This window comes from Muntiacus reevesi, chromosome 19, assembly GCF_963930625.1.
Source record: "Muntiacus reevesi chromosome 19, mMunRee1.1, whole genome shotgun sequence".
Classification (NCBI taxonomy): domain Eukaryota; kingdom Metazoa; phylum Chordata; class Mammalia; order Artiodactyla; family Cervidae; genus Muntiacus; species Muntiacus reevesi.
This window is the reverse complement of record NC_089267.1, coordinates 39,177,987-39,199,017: the sequence shown is the minus strand read 5'-3', so window position 1 is coordinate 39,199,017 and position 21,031 is coordinate 39,177,987. Positions and strand designations below refer to the sequence as shown.

Below are 21,031 nucleotides of genomic sequence, written 5' to 3'. Positions count from 1 at the left end.
TAGACTATATCATCTTGTTTTGGGAAATTTTGGTTGTATAATTGAAGTTTATATTCAAGGCTGAGACTTGTTGACTTTAGAAAATCCTTGATGCTCTTTCACATTTTGCAATGGAAGCTTCCTTCCATCTTTTCATATTGAGGGTCATTTATCGGTCTCATGTTTTTGTCGCATTTCATTTTAACACGTAATTCAGGCCTGTTTTGTGGCTGCTGTCCCCTTCCCACTGATTCACTGATTAGAGCAATATTTTTGAGCACCCGCTACATGTCAGCGCCACGCTCGGCAGTAAAACTGTAATAAAACATGGCACCTGGTTGTAAAGGGTTCAGTGTGTGTTAGGGGAGACAGACACCTATTCCCTAAGCTGTAAAGCAAGGCCGACTGAAGTTGAATGGATGGACGGATGGTAGATCTTATCCATCCGCTGTGCTCCATGCACTTCACTTCACCCTTTCAGTTGTCATGGTAACGTAGACACTGGGACTAACTGTATCTGGGTGGTATTACTGTAACACCTAGAGGCCAAGAGATCTGAGTTTGTCTCAGCTTGGCTGCCACCCCCTAGCTGATTGAATTCAGCTATGCCTTGTATCTCTTTGGTCTTCAGTTTCTTTCACTGTAAAGTTAAGGTTGCTTGTTATTAGATGAGTTTCGCAGCCCTCCATTTTCCACAGTATTACCTTTTACTGAACTTCCTGCTCTGATGATCACTTACATAATGCCATGAAAGTGATTAGACTCTGATGTATTCCTGAATTCTGGATGTGTATTTCCAATGCCCTTTTATTCTCTCCATTTCCACCCACAATACATTTTCAAACTGAAAAAAACTTGCAACTTTATTTTTTTAATCTTAAGTGAAAATTTTGTTAATAGCAAAGCTATTTCTGTTCTACTTCATTCTACTTTGCAGAGTCAGTTTCAGGAATGTTCTCTTATGTCATGATTTTTAACCCTTTGAAGCATTGACTTTGTGTGACTTGTCCTGGATGGTCTTCGAGTGTGTGTTAGTTCCTCAGTCATGTCCAACTCTTTGTGACCCCATGGACTGCAGCTTGCCAGGCTCCCCTATCCGTGGGATTCTCCAGGCAAAAATTCTGGAGTGAGTTGCCATTCCGTTCTCCAGGGAATCTTCCCGACCAAGGGATTGAACCTGGGTCTCTTGTATTGCAGGTGAATTATTTACCGTCTGAGCCACCAGGGAGGGGAATTTAAGTAGCATGTGTTTGCCGAGCCCCTTGTGGGAAGGCGGAAGGGATTCAGTCGATCAGGAAGAAACCTGGAGCAGGGGGGCAGAGGTGGCCAAATGCTGCAGCTTTAACCTACTTTCTGGAGACTGTCTTTCCGTTGACTGCGTGCTGCTTCCTTGGGGGTGGGGAGGAGGACGTGGGGCTGGAAGCAGGAGGGGTTTGGGGGTGGGGAGGCTGCTGAGGGGAGTGGGTGTGGGCAGAGGGTGCAAGGCTGCCAGGGTTCTCTGTGTGCCGGAAGTGCAGGTTTGGCTGGGAGGAATGGAATGTTCCCTCTTGCCCTCCAAGAGCAGAAACAGCTGTGGAAGGGCTTGAAAAAAAATTGCTAAATGAAAAAAATAAAAAAAAATTAATATGAAAATAAAACCCACACTGGAAAACCCAACAAAACTGTCTGTAATAGCGTAGTAGCTCTTTAAGAGAACTTTCTTCCCATCTAGGATTTCTTATTCAATTGGGGGGAAGAACAAATAGTCTGCCAAGCCCTTCCTTTCCCCAAGAAAGCTTCATGTGTCTCATTTGTCATGGGTAAGAAATGGGTTCATTTTACTGGTCACCAAGTTGCTATTATCTTACTTCTCCAAAGGAGGAACCAGAACCTGCTGCTTACTGCATGAAAACTTGAAACAAATATTAGTTTTCCAAGGAGATCTCTGTGGGTAGAGGATTGTCAGCAGATTTAACGGAAATCTTGTTTCTAGCTGGAAATTTAATCCTTCAGACAAATTCCCGACAATATTTACTTTAGAACATCATCTTTTTAAAGTAAGTCCTTTAATGGCTTCAACTTTTAGTGTTTTAGACAGAAGTAAGAGTGAAGCTAGCCTGGGACTTGTCCTACACAGCAGTGTTGATTATGCAGTCCTTTATGTGAGTGTTTTTCTCTTGTGTCTGAAAGGCTGTTGTAGTTGGTATTCCATATAGTCAGAAATAATGGCTCTGAATTAAGTCTACTTTATGCTGTTACACTTTGTGTACTTGCTTTCGAACAAATTAGCCCCAAAGTCGGTAAAACGTAGTAGAAGAGGGCAAGCCAGCTCAGTGTCTGAGGTCTGATAAGGAGGCCCAGCCCTCACTCTTCTCCCTCAGGTGGTAGCACCGCTCGGCCCTTTGCAGTGTCCACTCCCCGCCTCCCTCCATCCAGGGTCTTTGCACCAAGTGCAGCGATGTGGTGTTTCCTACAGTCGAGGAGGGAGAAACTGTGTGGTTGTTATTAATGTTCTTGAGATGATCTGCTTAAAATCATGTGCTTTGGATCTCAGGGGAGTTTCATTAAGGAATGCTTTGCTGTATTCTTAACAATGGAAGCTACTAAGTATCTCAGGATTGGGGTACGGCCTTTTCAGTGGTTATTTTTATGCAGTCTATCTTTGGCATTTCATTTGAAGGACAGTCTCTTATAAAAGGGATTATGTGAGGTTACATTGCTAATTCAGGGAGAGTTCTGAGAATTACAGGGATCAATTACAGTCCCAGCCCATCCCTTCTGTGGCCTGTATCAGTTCCTACCTTTGGGAAGGTCCTCTTGCCCCCTTTTCTGTCCATGCTTATCCATGCCAGGTGGAGAGGTGGCACAGGGCAGGATGGATGACCGTCTACAAGGCAGTGCGAGGTCAAGGAGCCTTCCCTCTCAACTCCTTCCCCCACCTTATTTTTTTTTTTTTTTTTTAAGGAAAAAAGCTATCTGAACTCCAGTGATATGATGGATTGCTCTAACTCTCCATTTTACCCTCTGCATATAAACACAACTTTAATCTGTGAGCTCGATTCTCACCCTTATCTTCTAAATGGTGAAAACTTGGACTTAAAGAACATCTGCTGTGCTGTGTCATCAGACCTGGGGAGACTAGGAATCTTTAGCTTAGAGTCTCTGCCAGCAGAAACGTAAGGGGGAAATTCCAGGGAATCTCAGCTCTGAGCTGATAATCTGGGGAGCTTTCAAATAGTGCCTCCCCAAGCCTTACTCACACCATTCTCTACGACTGAGTGCTTAAAGCCTCCACAGGTGATTGGAAGAGGCAGTCAGGGTGGAGAACTGATACCTAAGAGAAATCAGGGCATCATCCAGAGAACTGCCTCTGAAAGAGCCTATCATCAAAAGTCAAAGGCAGCATCTCTCCCGAAGCTGTCTCTGCGTTGTTCTGCTGTGGCACACAACTCCCTGGATCTTCACTGGGTTTTTTCACATGACCTTTGTCAACTGTTCAGCAGTTACATATTTTAGAATTCAGGTCTTTGGCAGTCCCGTTCTGAACTATCAGTGACAACAAGTCAAAGCAAGGAAACCTACTTGAAATGCTGGTCCTGTGTGCAGCGTAGATGAGCACTGGATTTAAAAGCAGTCCTTTATAGATCATCCCCGCTGAAATCTCTCATGAGGACCAGGGCACTGACTGCAGTCTGCTTGGTGGGCATCAGTGGGTCTGACTTGGGAGTTGACAACCATAACTCATTTTGAGATAACCAAAAAGAGAGAGTGAGTGAGAAAGGTAGAGGCCTTTAAGAGTTAAATTACACAACTCCCTTTTTATTTTTAAAGTCAGTGGATTCCTTGTTGCCCTTGCTGAGAAAGATAAATTGATACCACATGTTGCTTCCAGACAAAACCCTCTCTGTGTTCCAGGGGAAGCACATGCAGCTGGTGTCTGGGTTGGTGGACAGTCTTTACAAGGTAAACATGGGTTGGAAGGGGTTGGAGTGGACACAGGGTAGGAACAGTTGGGAAATTACCAGCTACTCCTGAGCAGCTCGGCACTTTGAAATACTTTTACAAGTTTGAAATCTTTTCCTGGAAGGAGCCGCCCTCTCACCTTCTGGTTTAAAGTATGTGCTGCTCGGAAAAGAGTAAGTGAACGTTTATGATGTCACTGCTTCCGTGTGTGGAATCTTGACAGTTGAGAGCTACTTTTGTTCTTGGCACTGGTTAAGTAACTTGCATGCATACTTTCATTTAATCGTCCCCAAAATCCTAGAGTTAGAGAGGGTGGTTTTATTCCCATTTTATAAAAGGGGCAACTGAAGTTGGCTCAATTGTCCAGGGTCACAGGACACACGCCTAGGCCACTATTCTAGCTCCAACCTGACTGACATCGAAGCCTACCTCCCTCCATTGGCCACTTTAAAAAAATTGCATGTGTGAATTACCTGCGTTGTAAATATTGGTGGAATACTTACTTGTTTCAGGCAGCTTCTCTGTGACACCTGATCTAATCTAATCTGTTTGGGGTCCATCTATCTTCACAGTCAGTTGGGGTAAATGTAGTGGCTGTGCACTTTAGCATTACGGAATCAGCGTGTCTTGCATTAGAACACTGTCTTCATTATAGCAAGAACAAGAATGACCAAATTCAGATGAGGATAGTCGTCTTTATACTGATTTCTTCAAGGAGGGCCAAGCCAAGGGAACCTTAGGCTCTGGACCACATGGCCAGTCAACATGACTGTGAAATATGAGTGCCCTCAGCACACCTTCCTCCTTCACACACCTGCACATCCCTTCTTGAAGGATTAGGCCACCAATGGCAGCTGCAGTCACTCAGGACAGGTGTGCCAGTTCTGCTGCTAATTACCTACACCTGTTTTTTTCTGCCACAGAGTAGGCCTTGCTTCAGTATAAATCATTTTGTAAAAGAGAAGATTGACATAAAAAGTGAATCAAAGGGTATTCTTAATCTCTGCTCTGTCTTCAGACAACTTGTGCTACAGTTGCTTTCAGGGTTTTCTACATCTTTGGGCCCTGGTTGGGATGTGGGTGAGGAAATGCTGGCATTTTTGTCCTGACAAAAGTTTCTTTCTAGAAATGTTTAGTTTACTGTAATGCATCAATCTCTGAATTTCTTAGTTGTGTTGTGTGTTAGTCACTTAGTTGTGTCCAACTCTCTGTGACTCCATAGACTGTAACCTGCCAGGCTCCTCTGTCCATGGAATTCTCCAGGCAAGAATACTGGAGTGGGCTGCCATTACCTTCTCCAGGGGGCTTCCCCATTGAACTTGGGTCTCCTGCATTGCAGGCGGATTCTTTACTGTCTGAGTCACCAGGGAAGAAAAATTTTTTAGTAGTACATTTAAATAACCAGAACTATTCACATGGTTTTGGGTTGGGGTTATAGTAATTTATTGGCTCCTCTAGCAAACAAATGTGATGACAGAATGGCCTGAGATCTAGCAGCGGGAGTCCTGGTTGGTAATATTTACCTTATCACCTTAAGGACCTCACAATGTTTTCCAAAATGTGTATTTATATGTGATTAGAAGAATCTCTCTAGTCCTATCAAACCGTTCCTCCTTCTCTGTCAGCTCCCAACCCTCAAACTAATGTTATATCTTACAAATATAGACTATTTGGTTTGATAGATGAATTAGTGGAAAAGCATAGAATATTTTTAACAGCAGTTTTATAGTTTAAAATGCACAAAATACATTGGAAATTTAATTTAGAGCCCACGTCTGAAGAGGTCTTTAGAGAACTTAAACTACACATTCTAAGAGGATTTTATAATTGGCTTGTTTCTGTTTATAAATTCCACTTCTTCTTTCCCGGGTTTGAGGTGAGGGAGGGGCAGTTTGAAATCTTACAGAAATCATATCACCATCGACTTCCATTATTAGGGAGGTGTTGGGGAAACACTGCAATTCTGATACGTTCTCTGGCATTTATGTTTACTTTTTCCTGTTTCACCAAAACTTAGTCAGAGAACCTGGTGATTAGAATCATGACCTGTGAGGGAAAAAAGCAGGCTACATTTCTGATATCTGACCTTATTAGGGTGAGGGGCATTTGAGCTAGAAATGGACAGAGGGGACCATACTGAGGAGTCTTTGTCAATGTCCCCCCACCGCTTCAGATTATGGATTTTATAAATGGAAGGCTAGGGACCATGAGGGTTATTGTGACATAGTTTTTGTTTGCATTGTCTTAGTAATGAAACTGGAAAATCCTGTCTCAGTGTTGCGTAGGTGATATGCCTTAGGGAATATATTCTGTTATTAGCAACCTCTAAAGCAAGAGTTGAACTAAGATTTGACGCTGAAGCTGATCACCCATTTAATAAATTGGGTTTTGGTTCAGAGTCTAAGTGTAGCTTATATGGGTTTGTATGGTAACCACTGCTCTCTCTTTAGGATGAATGCTATGATGGCGCCCTTAGTAAAGAAATGCAAATGCAGGCTATAGGATTACTCTTTGTAAAGACTTTGTTTTAAAAACATTTTTAGGAGAGACCTACTAAATTATACTCTTAACTATTTCACAAAATTATAGTCATAAGATTATGCCTTTGTATCCTTCACCTTTCTTAAATGTTTTTCTTTAGATGTTAGCTCAGAGAAGTTAAATGATGACTTCTGTAAAATTTGGTGACAGATCTGGGAAAGGTTGGGAGAAAGCATTGGAGTGGAGCTGGGAAAACAAGTTTCGGTTTAAACCTGTGTGATCTTCTATAAGTTACTTAATCTCTGTCAGTCTGAGGCTTCATATATATGATGCAGGCATTGACTTTGTGATTTGTAGAAGATTAGAGATGAGGAATCTAAAAGCGCTGGCCCAGGAACTGACTCCTATAGTCAGTCAGGCTTCATTCCTCATCCTGGCAGTTAGGGCCTGGGTCTGACAGTCCTCAGTTCTATCTTCTGTGAGGGTGTTCCAGCCCCTTTACCACAAGGCCCTACAGAAGTTTAACTTCTCTCTCCAGATTCTAACCAATGGTAGCTTATAATTTTACAAAATTACACACACACATCGTTAGAGTTGTAGAATAGATGACCATCCATATAGGACATTTTGGAGGTCTCTAAAGGATTACATTTTCTTTTCTGCTTGGTTTAGAATTGGTGAAACTAAAAATACATTAAAAAAAATTGTCCGTGAATGCTTTTTAAAGGGTGGATAACTAGATATTTATGACTGGTCATTGTTATTGCTGGGTGTTGGTATGAATGAACTCTTTCCAAAATCTGGAGCAGCGGGGGCTGGCCACAGGAGGGGTGGTTCAATCAGTGTCCACATCGCCCCCACAGGGCTTCAGGACCTCTGTATTTTTTTCCCGACAAGAAGCTTGAGTTTAAGTTTGTGGTTCATATATCTAGTCTCTTGGGTACTCGGTAATAGAATCACCTTGCACTTGCCTGCTTTTTGAATCCTGTGGAGTGAGTTTTAAGAGCATGCTTCATATCTTTATGGAGACAGTGTTTTACTTTTTAAAGAAATGTAACTTCTGAACCATGAGTAGAGATGCCATTATTCTTTAAAAAACCGTAAGAGTGATAGGGAAGCTGGATATATAGTCTCCTGGGCACCATTTGGCTCATCAGATACTCAGCACATCCTCTCAAACGTGTCTTTACGCCTGTCATAGAAATGCCTAGCTGTGACCCATGGTTGGTGATGCTCATTCCCCAGCCAGAGCTGTCGGACTTCCTTGCATGGGAACATATACACAGAAACACTCCTGAGTGTTTTGGGTTATTTATGTATGGTGAAATCCCACTGACTTTCTGTGTTTTAAAAACATTCTGGTAGAACACATGTATTTGTATCTTCTACATAAATACAGTTGGTGATTGCCAGTTTTTTTTTTAACTACGGTAACTTTTAGGATGGTTTGCATTTAATAGACAGAAGCAGGCAATATCTTTTGTCTTTAACTTGCAAATAAAAACTCATCTGACCTGCCAGTGCTGTTCCAGATGTGGCAGATGCCATCATCAGCTCCTCTCTTTCACAGCACACGAGGTATTTTACGGAATAGAAGGAGAGACCTCCCCAGGCGATGAACTCTGTCTATCATATACTCTGTGTTTTATAATGGCAGTAAGAACACCCTGACTTCGTAGCGTGACTGGGTTTTGAAGTATATTATCATATATCATTCTTATGTCATCCCTATCAGAGAGGGATGGTTCAAATGCTATGGCTGTAATGAAGATGGAGAACTGAAGTTGTTGGAGATAGACTAAATGATTTGCTCAGGCCTCATGGTTGGTCGGTGACAGAGACGGGGTTGGATCAGGGTCATCTCTGTTAACTGGGCTTCCCTAAATCAGGAGGAGGATTCTTGCAAGATGGAAGAAATTGTTAGGGTTTTGAGGATATTTTGCCCTCATCTTTATTTTTTTAAAGAATAAACCTTTTAATATAAAATGATTTTAGATTTGCAGAGAAGTTACCAGACTGGCACAGAAAGTTCTTGATGTGGGCTCTCCACATCAAGTTTCCCCTGTTGTTATTAATATCCGATATCAGTTTGGTACACTTGTCCCAACTGATAAACCAGTGTTGATACATTATTAGTATTAACTGAGGTCTGCGCTTTATTCCGATTTCCTTAGTTTTTGCCTTATACTCTGCTTTGTCTGTTCCAGCATCCCATCCAGGATTCCACGTTGTGTTTAGTCAGCATGTTTCTCTTAGGCTCCCTGTGGGTACAGTTTTGAGGAGAACTGGACAAACATTTTTAAATGTTCCTTATTTGGGACTTGTCTGCCCTTTTTCTCATGATTAGAATGAGGTGATGGGCTTTGGAAGGAAGGCCACAGGGGAGGGTGCCATTTTCATCACATTGTTTCCAGTGCACATTATCAACCTGACTTGGCCCTTTGATATTGACCTTGATCACCAGGCTGAGCTGTCACGGTGGTTCTTTGCTGTAAAGTTACTCTCCCCCACCTCCGCTTTCCATACGGTGCTCTTTGGAAGGAAGTTACTGTGCTCAGATCACAATGCCTTGAGGAGGGAGTGTCTGCATAAATTAGCTGGAATTTTTCTGAATGGGAGACTTGCCTGCCTTCTTCTGTCAACTCAGCAAATCTTACTCTGCCATTTTTTCTTATGCCTGTGAGACAGGTGTGAAATTGTGGCAGGAGGAGATGGAGTCAGAGAAAAGATAGGTAAAAATTCACACCAGTTCTGAATAGAAGTGTCTCAGAAAAGGTCGCTGCTGCCTCTGTACTAGAGGAGGAAGGGGCCAGAATGGAATAAAATGGCCCTGTAGGTGATGAATCACCCTGAGAGAGCCAGGGAAGTTTGTTGCAAAATGCAGGGGGAGATGATGTGGTAATACATTGTAAGTGCAAACTTCAATAAAGGAAGTACAGTTACAGAAAGGACAACGAAACCTGGGGATTTAAGAAAAACAATGTCAGTGAGGTCCTACAGTCCCCTACATCTCCTGAATATGAAACCATCTCCCACACCCTGACCATGAAAATGCCATCTACAATATTGTCATTTAATCCCAAGCCAAGGAGACTCATGCAAATGCCTTTTTTTAAAGCCTCTGAAATTGAGGCTGCTTTAAAAATCGCGTCAGGTTAGTAACTGTTTCTCCTGGGTGCTCAGTTGGACCACTGCGGCTCATCTGCATTGTTCCTTCTCTCTCCGCAGAACTCCATCCGGCACAACCTGTCGCTGCACAGCCGGTTCATGCGGGTCCAGAATGAGGGGACCGGCAAGAGCTCGTGGTGGATCATCAACCCCGACGGCGGGAAGAGCGGCAAGGCGCCCCGGCGGCGGGCCGTCTCCATGGACAACAGCAACAAGTATACCAAGAGCCGCGGCCGTGCCGCCAAGAAGAAGGCAGCCCTGCAGACCGCCCCCGAGTCAGCAGATGACAGTCCCTCCCAGCTCTCCAAGTGGCCAGGCAGCCCCACGTCCCGCAGCAGCGATGAGCTGGACGCGTGGACCGACTTCCGCTCGCGCACCAATTCCAACGCCAGCACAGTCAGCGGCCGCCTGTCCCCCATCCTGGCGAGCACGGAGCTGGACGACGTCCAGGACGATGAGGCACCGCTCTCCCCCATGCTCTACAGCAGCTCGGCCAGCCTGTCGCCCTCTGTCAGCAAGCCGTGCACCGTGGAACTGCCCCGGCTGACCGACATGGCGGGCACCATGAATCTGAACGACGGCCTGGCCGACAACCTCATGGACGACCTGCTGGACAACATCGCGCTCCCTGCATCCCAGCCGTCGCCCCCGGGGGGGCTCATGCAGCGCAGCTCCAGCTTCCCGTACACCACCAAGGGCTCCGGCCTGGGCTCCCCCACCAGCTCCTTCAGCAGCGCGGTATTTGGTCCTTCGTCTCTGAACTCCCTGCGCCAGTCTCCCATGCAGACCATCCAAGAGAACAAGCCAGCCACCTTCTCTTCCATGTCGCACTATGGCAACCAGACACTCCAGGACCTGCTCACGTCGGACTCACTCAGCCACAGCGATGTCATGATGACCCAGTCGGACCCCTTGATGTCTCAGGCCAGCACCGCTGTGTCCGCCCAGAACTCCCGCCGGAACGTGATGCTTCGCAGTGACCCGATGATGTCCTTTGCCGCCCAGCCTAACCAGGGGAGTTTGGTCAATCAGAACTTGCTCCACCACCAGCACCAAACCCAGGGCGCTCTCGGTGGCAGCCGTGCCTTGTCGAATTCCGTCAGCAACATGGGCTTGAGCGACTCCAGCAGCCTCGGGTCAGCCAAACACCAGCAGCAGTCCCCCGTCAGCCAGTCTATGCAAACCCTCTCGGACTCTCTCTCAGGCTCCTCCTTGTACTCCACCAGTGCGAACCTTCCCGTCATGGGCCATGAGAAGTTCCCCAGCGACTTGGACCTGGACATGTTCAATGGGAGCTTGGAATGTGACATGGAGTCCATTATCCGTAGCGAACTCATGGATGCTGATGGGTTGGATTTTAACTTTGATTCCCTCATCTCCACACAGAACGTTGTTGGTTTGAACGTGGGGAGCTTCACTGGTGCTAAGCAGGCCTCATCTCAGAGCTGGGTGCCAGGCTGAAGGCTGACTGAGGAAAGGGGAAGTGGGCAGAGCAGGTCAGTGCATAGTATTAACAGAGTGGGTGGTGGGGGATGCTGGCTTTTATATACACGGCGCAGAGTAACCCGGCTCCCAACCAGTTCATTCCGAGTTGTACCTGCAAAACAAACAGGGCTGTCAGGTGCCCCTTTCCACGATTTGCTGACAGCTCAGGGCTTTACTGCCAGTAAAACCAACACACACATCCAGAGGTTTCATTTTTCTTTGTATCCAGTCACCTTCGCTGACCTGTGACACAGATCCCCCTACTGGATGGATGGATGAGGATAGAAGGGCAGGGGGACAGGAACCTTAGGCCACACAAACATCATGGTTCAGGACCCTGCCAGAGGACTTTCTTAGATGGTCTCTATGTCTTTTTTTCCAACAAAGTAACAATTTTTAGGTGCTTCTAATTTAACTGTAGACTACTAACCGTCTTTATTAGCACTCAGCCTCTAAGCAATTTTAAAAAGTGAAAGAATTAAATTGGAAACAGAAGCTCTTATGTGAGGGAGCATTTACTCACATGCTTCTTTTTCCCAATGTATAAATGATGTCAGGTTCCAAATAGTGACATGATTTGTGAATGGTGACAGGTTTTTTTTTTTAAGTTATGGCATTTTAGTTCTCTTGGAACCAAAAAGACACAAGATGTGGCAAGAAAAGCATTTGATTAGAATCAGAAGTTGAGGGCTCAGTTCCACTTCTTCTGCTTTCTGGCTGCTATCTAGATTGTGTCACTTAGCCTCTGAGCTTCAGTTTCCAGTTTTATAAAATGAGGATAACAGCCCCTGTTACTTCATGGGGTTACTGCAAGAATCTAATATACTGAAGGGTGTGAAAGTGCTTTGTAAATCTGCAGTGGGCTATGTTTGGTGTAACTGGGTAAACACACTGACTGACAGATGAGTAAGCAGGAAGCCCAGAGAGGTTAAGTGGTCTGCCCAAGGTCACACAGCTGAACCCAGAATCTCTGTTTCTGGAGTGGCTAGAGCCATCATCGTTCTTATCATCATGGCTAGATAATAAAAATGGGGAGCACTCTGAACTGGAGCCGGAGTACCAGGCAATACACAAGCTTGCCCCTAAACTCTCCTCTTCACGTAGTAGAAAGAGCATTGGGGTCTTCTCCTGTGACAGGTTTGTACCCCCAGATGCTCCCACGTTTAGGGGCTCTGTTCTGTGTCTCAGTTCATTTTTTTTTTTTTTTTTTTTTTGTACTATCAGCAAGCTACTTACACACTTCTTTAAGTGGTGTGAAAGAGAAATGAGATTCAAAGCCATAAAAAACTGAGCCTTGTTTAACCCTCTGCCCTGGCGCAGGAATCACAGGAGCCTCCTGTGGTGAACTCATCCAGCTCATGGGGAGTTGTGGAAAGGGGAATGTCGAGAGTGTTGTGATGCTCAGCCTCTCCACTTTCCCAGGCAGAAGCAGGCCCCTAATGGCACTCAGACATCTGTTTCCAGTCATTTAATAGCCCTTGAGATGGTAAGAAGACTGCGACAGAAGCTAAGTAGGGTGACACGCTTCCATGCTGCCAGAACTCAGGCTGGTGGAGACTTGCCTCAAGAAATTTAGATATTTGGCTTTTAGAAGGATATTTTGTCTTCCTTTAAGAAGAGGAATGTGATTGTGGCTTCTAAAGACTCAAGTAGGTTTTAATTTTGGTTTGGTTGTAAGGAGTCCACTTTCTAGTTCACTGAAAAGAGTAAGAGAAGAAAATGTGGTAGCAATTTTTTCCTGATGTTTCAAGTGTATGTTTTCCTTTTGGTTGAATAGCAGATCTTTCTGTGTGTGTGTGTGTGTGTGTGTGTGTGTGTGTGTGTGTGTGTACGCGCATGCACGCACATGTGTGTGTAATTCTGAAAGATTATATAAAAATATTTTAAGGGAGATTTAAATATTTAAGTTTTAAAGCATTCTTATTTCGATAACTACTTTTAAGATTACACATTTTATTATTATTATTATTATATTAGAATCTTAGGGCCATTTGTCATCTTTTTCTCAAAACATTTTGGGGGAAGTTTTTTTGCAAATATAGATGCTTCAGTAAAAAAAACCTAGTCACCTGAAAGTAAATTTTCCTAAAAGTAAACCAGCTCGGTATGACCAGAGCAAGAAAAGAAACATACTGAAGACAGTGAGGGGCTATGAGAGTCTGGTTTCAGGGTTTTAGAATTTCCATCTTGCTTTGGAATGATTTGCTCCTCTAAATAGCCAGGGTCACATGTGGCCTGACATGTATTCTTTGCTTTTACGTTTAACTTTTGGCTGTCACTTTATTGAAGATGCTCTTGAGTTCACAAAACAGGCCTCAGAGTATAATCTCTGAACCCACTTCTCCCAAATTAAGCACCCCCAGCTTCCCAAGACTTGTTCTGTAATGACTTTCTTGGTTTGACTTTTTTTTAAAGCCAGTAGGCGTGGTATTTCTCTGGCCTCTCTCCCTGCCTTGCTTACTGAAGGTCACATGAGCCCGAGTGGGCGCTGTCTGATTGTGGAGTTAATGGAGCAGGTCTGTCTAGCTGACAGATAGTCTTGCTGGAGCGCTGTGGTGAGATGCTTCTCTGGAGGGCTGGGTGTTTCACACATATCATTCATTTTAGACCATGTGTGAAATCCTTTAACCTAGGGATCTATCTGGAAAGGGAAAAAATAATTGTACCTTTTTATGAGTGCCAGCTACTGGCGTGTGAAGGGCACGTTCTTCTCCCAGGCACTGGTGGCGCTTGGTGCACATACTTACAGACTGGCAGCAGGCATGTCTGGGAGCAGGCTTGCTGGTTGCAAGGCTAAGCTTCCAGTAAGCCCTCCTGAGACCATCATGTGTCTGTTCTCAATGGGAAAGCAGCTTCAGTTTCACTGTAGTTTTGATGTCAAAAGATGCCTAAATTCACATGCTCTTTTCATTCATTTACATCTTTTGGCATTTGGAGACCCCATTAGGGAGCAGCCTCATATTTAGTTGCATTTAAACAACTTAATGATAAGGACTGGAAAATACTAACCAGGAAAAGCCCATGTGGAGAAGAGAGAGGTAGTTCTCTGCCTATCTCTGCCAACTGGCCACATCGCTCATGACTCTTAGAATAGCAGGTTTCTCGTCTGTCAAAAGAGGATAGAGTCAGAGAGCTGTTTTTTGTTTGTTTAACCAACAAGATTGTTTTTTAATTGAAGTTCAGTTGCTGTATTATATAACAGGTGTACAATATAATGATTCATGATTTCTAAAGGTTATACTCCATTTATGGTTATTATAAAATGCTAGCTATATTCACTGTATTGTGCAAAACGTCCTTGTAGCTAATTTTATACTTGGTAGTTCGTACCTCTAAATCCCCCACCTCTTTCTGGTCCCTACCTGCTTTCTTCTCCCCACCGATAACCACTAGTTCTGTGTATTGGTGAATCTGCGTCTTTTTTGTTATGCTCACTAGTTGTATTTTTTAGCAGAATCATAGAATGTTAAGGGTACAAAGGATGTATAATTTTGAACCTGAAACCTAACATTCCATCTGTGAAATAGCCCCAGTAAAGGGTAAGTGATGATATAGAACTGTAAAGAAATGGTGGTATAACAGTATGGAAAACAGCAGGTTCCAGTGTTGGAAGTCATTTAGAATTTAAATTTAGGCTACTTCTCTGAAGGAGCAAGTCTTTGATACTTGTTGAACTAATGTTTAAGTGCTACAATTCCATTATGTCTTTAAATATTCATGTTGGGTGGTAGGACTAATTCTAACCAAATACAGGCAATATTATAGGACTACTTATGTGATGTTTTTTCTTGCTGTAGATATTCCCATTCGGGAATGTAACATGTGGGTATGTATTACGTGGAAAACATACTCTGTTACTTACACCTGTGAACTGTTGTCTAGTCTTTGGTTATGGTATGCCAGCCTCAAGAATTATGCATCTGCAAGGATCTTTATTCTTACTTTTTAAAACACCCAAAGTCTGAACTGTCATTCATGGAGAGAATGGCTACCTGGATCTTTCTAGTGTTGACAACAGGGAAAGAAAATTGTCAGAGCCCTGGAAAGAGGTTTTCTGTGCAGAGGCTGGTATATTCCTTGCACATACCCTTTTCCCTGGAAAGCAGTGACACCAGCACTAAGGCTGCTCTTTCTGGGCCTGTTGGGTTTTTAGCGCAGATTTGCTCACCTCTGACCAGCCTAAGCATGGGTCAGAGCCAAAGTGACCGTGGCCCTTCAAGCAGTAGCATGTATATATGGCTTTTGGAAGGTCTCTTCTGGCCACAGAGCTTGTGCAGAAGATAGAGAGTGGAGTAGAAGTCAGCAGAACTACTCCTGAAACCTCTTGTGCACTCAAGTTCCCATTAAGTGCTTCTTTTCAGAGTGTTCATAATGCTCAGTATTCAGCATCTTATAAATATTGTTTCCTATGAGTGGAGCCTTCCCCCAGGGGCCTGCTTCTAAGAGACGTAGCTTTCTGTATAGAGATGGGAGGAGTGGGGTGGTTGGGACCCGCCTCTGTGCCATGGCCAGAGAGATTGGCCTGTCAGAGGTTCGCCTGGGCCCGGGACAGATAGAAGGATGCTTGCTGACTTCTTTGTCTTCCTGACTTGGGGATGCATGTCTTAACGCTGGACTTTCATTCCAAGATGAAGAGTCCCCACCTTGTAAGAGACTTGACCCGCTTCACCCTGGTTTTGTTGCTGTGTTCATTTGATTTGAAAATACTGCCTCCTCCATCCTCCATATTGTTTAGAAGTTTAAAATTTCAAAAACTAAAATGAACTAAAACATTGTATTGTGAACTCAGGACACTTCAGTTATTTAGAGGTCCCATGGATCGGTGTTTCTCAAAATGTTTCACAGAACACTAGATCCTCAGGATAATCATGGTTATTAAGCAGAAAATAGATCCTGTGACCAAATGTTTGAGGAATGTCGTGTGAAAATGAAATAGGGTTGTTTCCTGCAGGACTTCTCAGAGCCTTAGAAGTTTAATATATGTTATAAACTTTATAGGATCAGATTTCATTGTTTCCTAAGTTTATTTGGCTTCTTGAATTAAATCCTTATTCTAGAAACCATAGGACCAGTGTCCTAAGAAACCCCTAAAGAAATCCTGAAAGAGATCAGAAACCTCTTGAGAACTGGGATTCTTTGCCTTTTTTTTTTTAAATGTATTTATTTTTTAATTGAAGGATAATTGCTTTACAGAATTTTGTTGTTTTCTGTCAAACGTCAACATGAATTAGCCATAGGTGATTCTTTGCTTTTTTTCCCTCTTGATTCTTACTGGAGCTTTTTGTTCGACCTTGTCACATATCAAGCTTTTCTCAGCCACAGAGTGGGTTCTGCTCTTGAATGAGTTATCTGCCTGGCAAAATGGCAGGCTGCATGTTGGCGGAGGTGCTCAAAGTCTGTTCATTAAACAGAATTCATTCATAGAGTACCTGCAGCACGCTAGGCACAGTGGAGAGAAGGTAAAGTAGGGTCTCCCCTCAAGGCATCATCCCTGGCTGGGGATGTCGGGCAGTGGTGGCGGCGACCATTGTCATGGAGGAAGACTGCTTTTCATGCAAGACTGGAGCAAGGGCCCCATTGGGCAGTGGCAACCTTGCATGTTTGGTTTTCTGGGACAATCCTGCCTTCAGATGTCGTGTCCCGTTATCATATGGTCTATTTCACCTGTCTTTGGCTGGGGGATAAAAACATAGGCTCCGTGCTGATCGGGCTGAGTTAAGACTAAATCCAGATGCTGGTTCCTGTTGAAAGCCTTGTAGGATGCTTGCTTTTATGTTTGACTTCTAGAATTGGTTCATCATCACAGTTGGATGTGAGCCAGCCACCCACTCCAAGCTCACTGTCCCTAGGGCTCTGCTCTGAGGAGACCTGCAGATTTTAAAAGCCTCCCCTGCAGCCCATCCCACATTAAATAATGTCGGTGTGGAACAACAGAGAACCTGTGAATCTGTAGCAGAAGGCTGTCATTTTTATGGCTATGTGTCATCAAGTCAAGTCACTCCATTTCTCTGAGTCTCAGTTTGCTTGTCTGTAAAATGGGGCTAAAATGGAAACCTAACCCACAGACACTCTTGTAAGGACTACCTGTGAGATGACCTAATATCCTTTGGCAACATTTTTTAAAGTTACTTGATGCTTATTGTTACTTAAAATGGCTCCAGAGGTTAATGCAAAATTAAGGAAACTCCCAAGCCAGTCTTAACGCTGTTGGCACAAAGAGCAGTTACTTTCCTCAGTAAACTAGAATCGATCAGGTTTCTTTTCATTAAAAACGTACAGCAATTTGCTGTTGTATGAAACCTTTGGTGTTCCCTAGAAGTCCTACTTGCCAATTTAGGGGTCCATGACAAAGGCTGTTTTTTCCACTAGTGAAGGACCTCCTGCCACAGGTAGATTAGGGAGGTTTTTAATTTTTATTTTTTTTTTTAGGTTTTGTATATGGTACCCAAGAGTGTTCTGTTAGCATCTTTAAAGGACTGCCTGAGAAACCCTAGCTGTCTGGCTTCTGTTTTCTTTCCTTAGGGGGCCTGTCATACCTACTCTGTGCTGGGTGAGAGCCTCACCCTCCCTTTCCCCGCTTCCTCAGAGTGGAGCCCCTTCCTGTCAGGTGGGAGCCTGGAAATCTGACCTTCCTCCTCCATGCCGGGCCACCTCAGCCACAGAGAAAAATGAAGAGCTGGTCCAGCTCTCCTGGGACTTCTTGGGAGCAGAAAGATCACCACACAGTAAATGGCATGATGCTGTCAGGGGTCTGGCCGTGGACCCCACCTTCCCAAGAGCTGGCGATTTACCCGCATACTGGCTAACCTGACCCAACTTGCGGTTCAGGAAATATGGTCAGTCATATCATTGCTGCTACTGCTAAGCCATTTCAGTCGTGTCCGACTCTGTGTGACCCCCATAGACAGCAGCCCATCAGGCTCCCCTGTCCCTGGGATTCTCCAGGCAAGAGTACTGGAGTGGGGTGCCATTGCCTTCTCCGAGACGTATCATTAACCTCTCCCAAATCTAAGGTCAGTGAAAACCCAGAGAAATTGGGCTGTTCTTCTCCAGGAGCTTTCCTCCTGGAGCAGCGGGACCAAGCCTGGAGCTGAAACACTCCACTGGGAGAGCTACTGCCACGTGCCTGCAGGTGTTTTGTTCTCTTTCCAATAACAGATGTGAACCCTACTCTCTAATTCTAGATTTTCTGCTTTTTTAAAACAACCTCTTTCTTGCTAAAATCTATGACATTCATTTATTAAAGGAGGAGAAATACATAGTCATGAAGCCCTCAGAGCATAATTCCAGTGTTTCTAAGGATAAAACTTTAACTGCCAGTCCTGGTTTGATCCACAGTATGTTCTCTCTCTGTGTCCCTCTGTCTGTCTCCTTCCCTCCCCTTCCCTCTTTTCCTCTCCCCTTTCCTCTCTCCTCTCTTTCTCTCTGATGAAACTAGTCTGGATCATGACATTTTTAAAGTATTCATGTCTGTGTAGAGTGTTCAGTTTGACTCCTTAATGGAAATTAATGACCACGAAGAGGCCAGAAGTTCTGAGGTTGAACTTTTAACTTCCACTGGACCTCTCTTTGTGTACATGCCACTGTAATTAATTGTAACTTCCATTAGTCAGTTGTATGTTCAGAAATGATTGGAAAGCAGTGGAGCCCAGCATACCTTTAAGTAATCAGAAAATGTGGTGTGACTGACAGATCTGTTAGAAGGTGTGCCCTGGGTGGTGGTGGCCCTGTGGCCAGAATGCACGCCCGCCCAGCCCTGGTCATCTCAGGCTGTCCTGCTCTCTGGGGTGGGGCACCAAGGTGGGGTGCTCCCGGCATGGACCCCTACAGTGCTGGTCCGGGGAGAGGAGGACCACCCAGGCCACCCCCTGTGTGGATCCGCCTGACTCCTGGATCTGTCCTCCCACCAGACTGCCGCCCTCGGGGTGGATGGGCCTTTGCCTCTTGTCCATCTGGGAGCCACCGTGGAGACCCTCCTTTGGGCTCCTCCCTCACTTCCTTCCTCTGTTGAGCTGGTGTGGGTGCTGCTTCTTGTCTGTGTTATCTGCATGTCCTGCTCGTGTCTTACAGGTGAATGAGTGGTTTGGACTATTTGTGCAACTAAAATAGCTGATTTTGTATGTTCAGTTTCAGAGTCACTTTTGGAAATTTTATAGTCTTCAAAATCCTGCATAACTAAAGCAGGGAAAGAAGCCTTCGGAGACCCTACTGTTCGATGCTCGTTGGCCGAACCCTTAGCTGGGCTGGAGCGTTGCAGCTACACTTGCGCCCGGCCCCAAGGGACGTGCGGCACCCCAGCCCAGCAGGATAGCTGCAGGCCCCCGCTGTCCCCCCACCCGCTCTGGCCAGTGAATGCTGTGAGAAGTCGCACAGGATGGGCCCGCGCCCAGCAAACATAAGCACTGTGATGTTCAGGTCATGGTTTATGGGTCTAAGATTTCCTCCTGGACTGCAGTTCCTTTTGTTTGTAAATGGTGACTCTCTTTAGCTGTGACAGCAATTTGAGAGTTAAGAGTAGCATGACTCTTAATTCAGGGAGCTGGACTTAAGAGTGGATGTAGTAGGATGGGAGAAGGTAAATTCTTTATTAAATGCTTACTATTTAAAGTTTTATTATTATAAAAATTAAATTATTTGGATGTTAAAACTGCGCCTCGTATTGATCCTTAGGAAGTTTCATCTTATGAGAAATGTGAGTTTTAGAAACTTAATCTAAGAAGCCATCCTCCCTCCAGAAGGAGATCGTTAAAGTTCTAGGTCTCGTCCCACAAGCAGTAGGTTCTGCTTGGATTCAGCAGAGATTAACTTTTAGCAGATGTAGGTTTGAAATGCTTCATGGAAGCTGTAAGGCTTAAAAGAGTGGTAAGTGTTTGAACTGGCAGAGGGGAGAGAGGGCTGTTTCAGGAGGACGTTGATTCATTCATTCAGCCAGCAATTATTGTGTGCCCTCTTCTCTGTTTCAACTTTGCAGGCTACTTGGGACAACAAGAAAATGTGTCCCTGCTGGAATGTGCACTTCTCTTGGGTGAATACCACGTCTGAGACAGTGGTATTCACTCTTGAGATAATGAGATGGTCCGTAAGTGGTTTGATTTGAAGGCTTTGCTCTGCTCTCAGTATATTGGGAATTCAATATGTGTGAAAAAGTAACCATTCCGGGCACTATATGATGAGGTGCCAGGTGTGGCTTAGGAGTTAAGCAGAGGACAGCCTGGGGCGGGTGGGGCTGGAGGAGCCGTCTGGATGTTTGGATGGGCAGAGCAGACCAGCCAAGGCGCTGAACCTGGCCCGTCGGATCAGGTGGTAAAGCCGGAACGAGGTCAGAGACCCCCAGGTCTCTGCCAGCCACAGCTTTAGAGTATTATATGGGCTGCCCTTCCTGGAACCTGATTTTCCTTTAGGGAGGCTCCTCAACTGAGTACAAATTCGGCCAGAATTTCCATACCTGTTTTCTTTCCCCTCATGAACTATTCAGTATCTAAAATGGCAAGTTGATAGCATTTGCCAAAGGGGTTTTTATATAGCTGCACCTCCTATGATTGCCCTCCTCAGGCAGCTGTGGAGGGTGGTTCTCTTCGGCCAACCCCACAGGCCGAGGGCTGCATCTTCATCAGCCAAGCCTCTGCAGTCCCTGACCGCCAGGGTGGTTTTCATGCGCTGCCCTCTGCCAACCCAGAAGAGACTAAGAAATTACCAAATTAAGCCAGAGTGTTGTGCTTAAACACCATTAGGTGTTTTCTTGAGCTGTTTCGTAGTTGGGTCGTAAAGATGAGCCCCACAGGACTTGCTGACATTTCTACGGTCCAACATCGGACATGGCCACCTTAGCCAAGCCCTGCTGTTTTTCCTGGGGTGAATCCAACGGAAGCCTTGGATGCTGTCAGATGGTTGTGGCCTGTGATGGATTGGGTGTCCCTCAGACCCTCCTTGGGGGGAAGCAGAGATGGTGGCCAGCAGGCATTTCTTTGCTCTCTAC

The 21,031-nt window shown here is 44.8% G+C and overlaps 1 protein-coding gene across 2 annotated transcripts in view; it reads left to right on the top strand.

The window, feature by feature from the left end:
* Positions 1-21,031, top strand: part of FOXO3 (forkhead box O3) — a 114,959-nt gene that overhangs the window by 86,035 nt on the left and 7,893 nt on the right. For both annotated transcript variants that reach the window (XM_065911737.1, XM_065911738.1), the window contains one exon: positions 9,631-11,066. In XM_065911737.1, coding sequence (XP_065767809.1) covers positions 9,631-11,031 — 1,401 coding nt within the window. In that variant the 3' untranslated portion in view covers positions 11,032-11,066. The remainder of the gene's footprint in view (positions 1-9,630; positions 11,067-21,031) is intronic.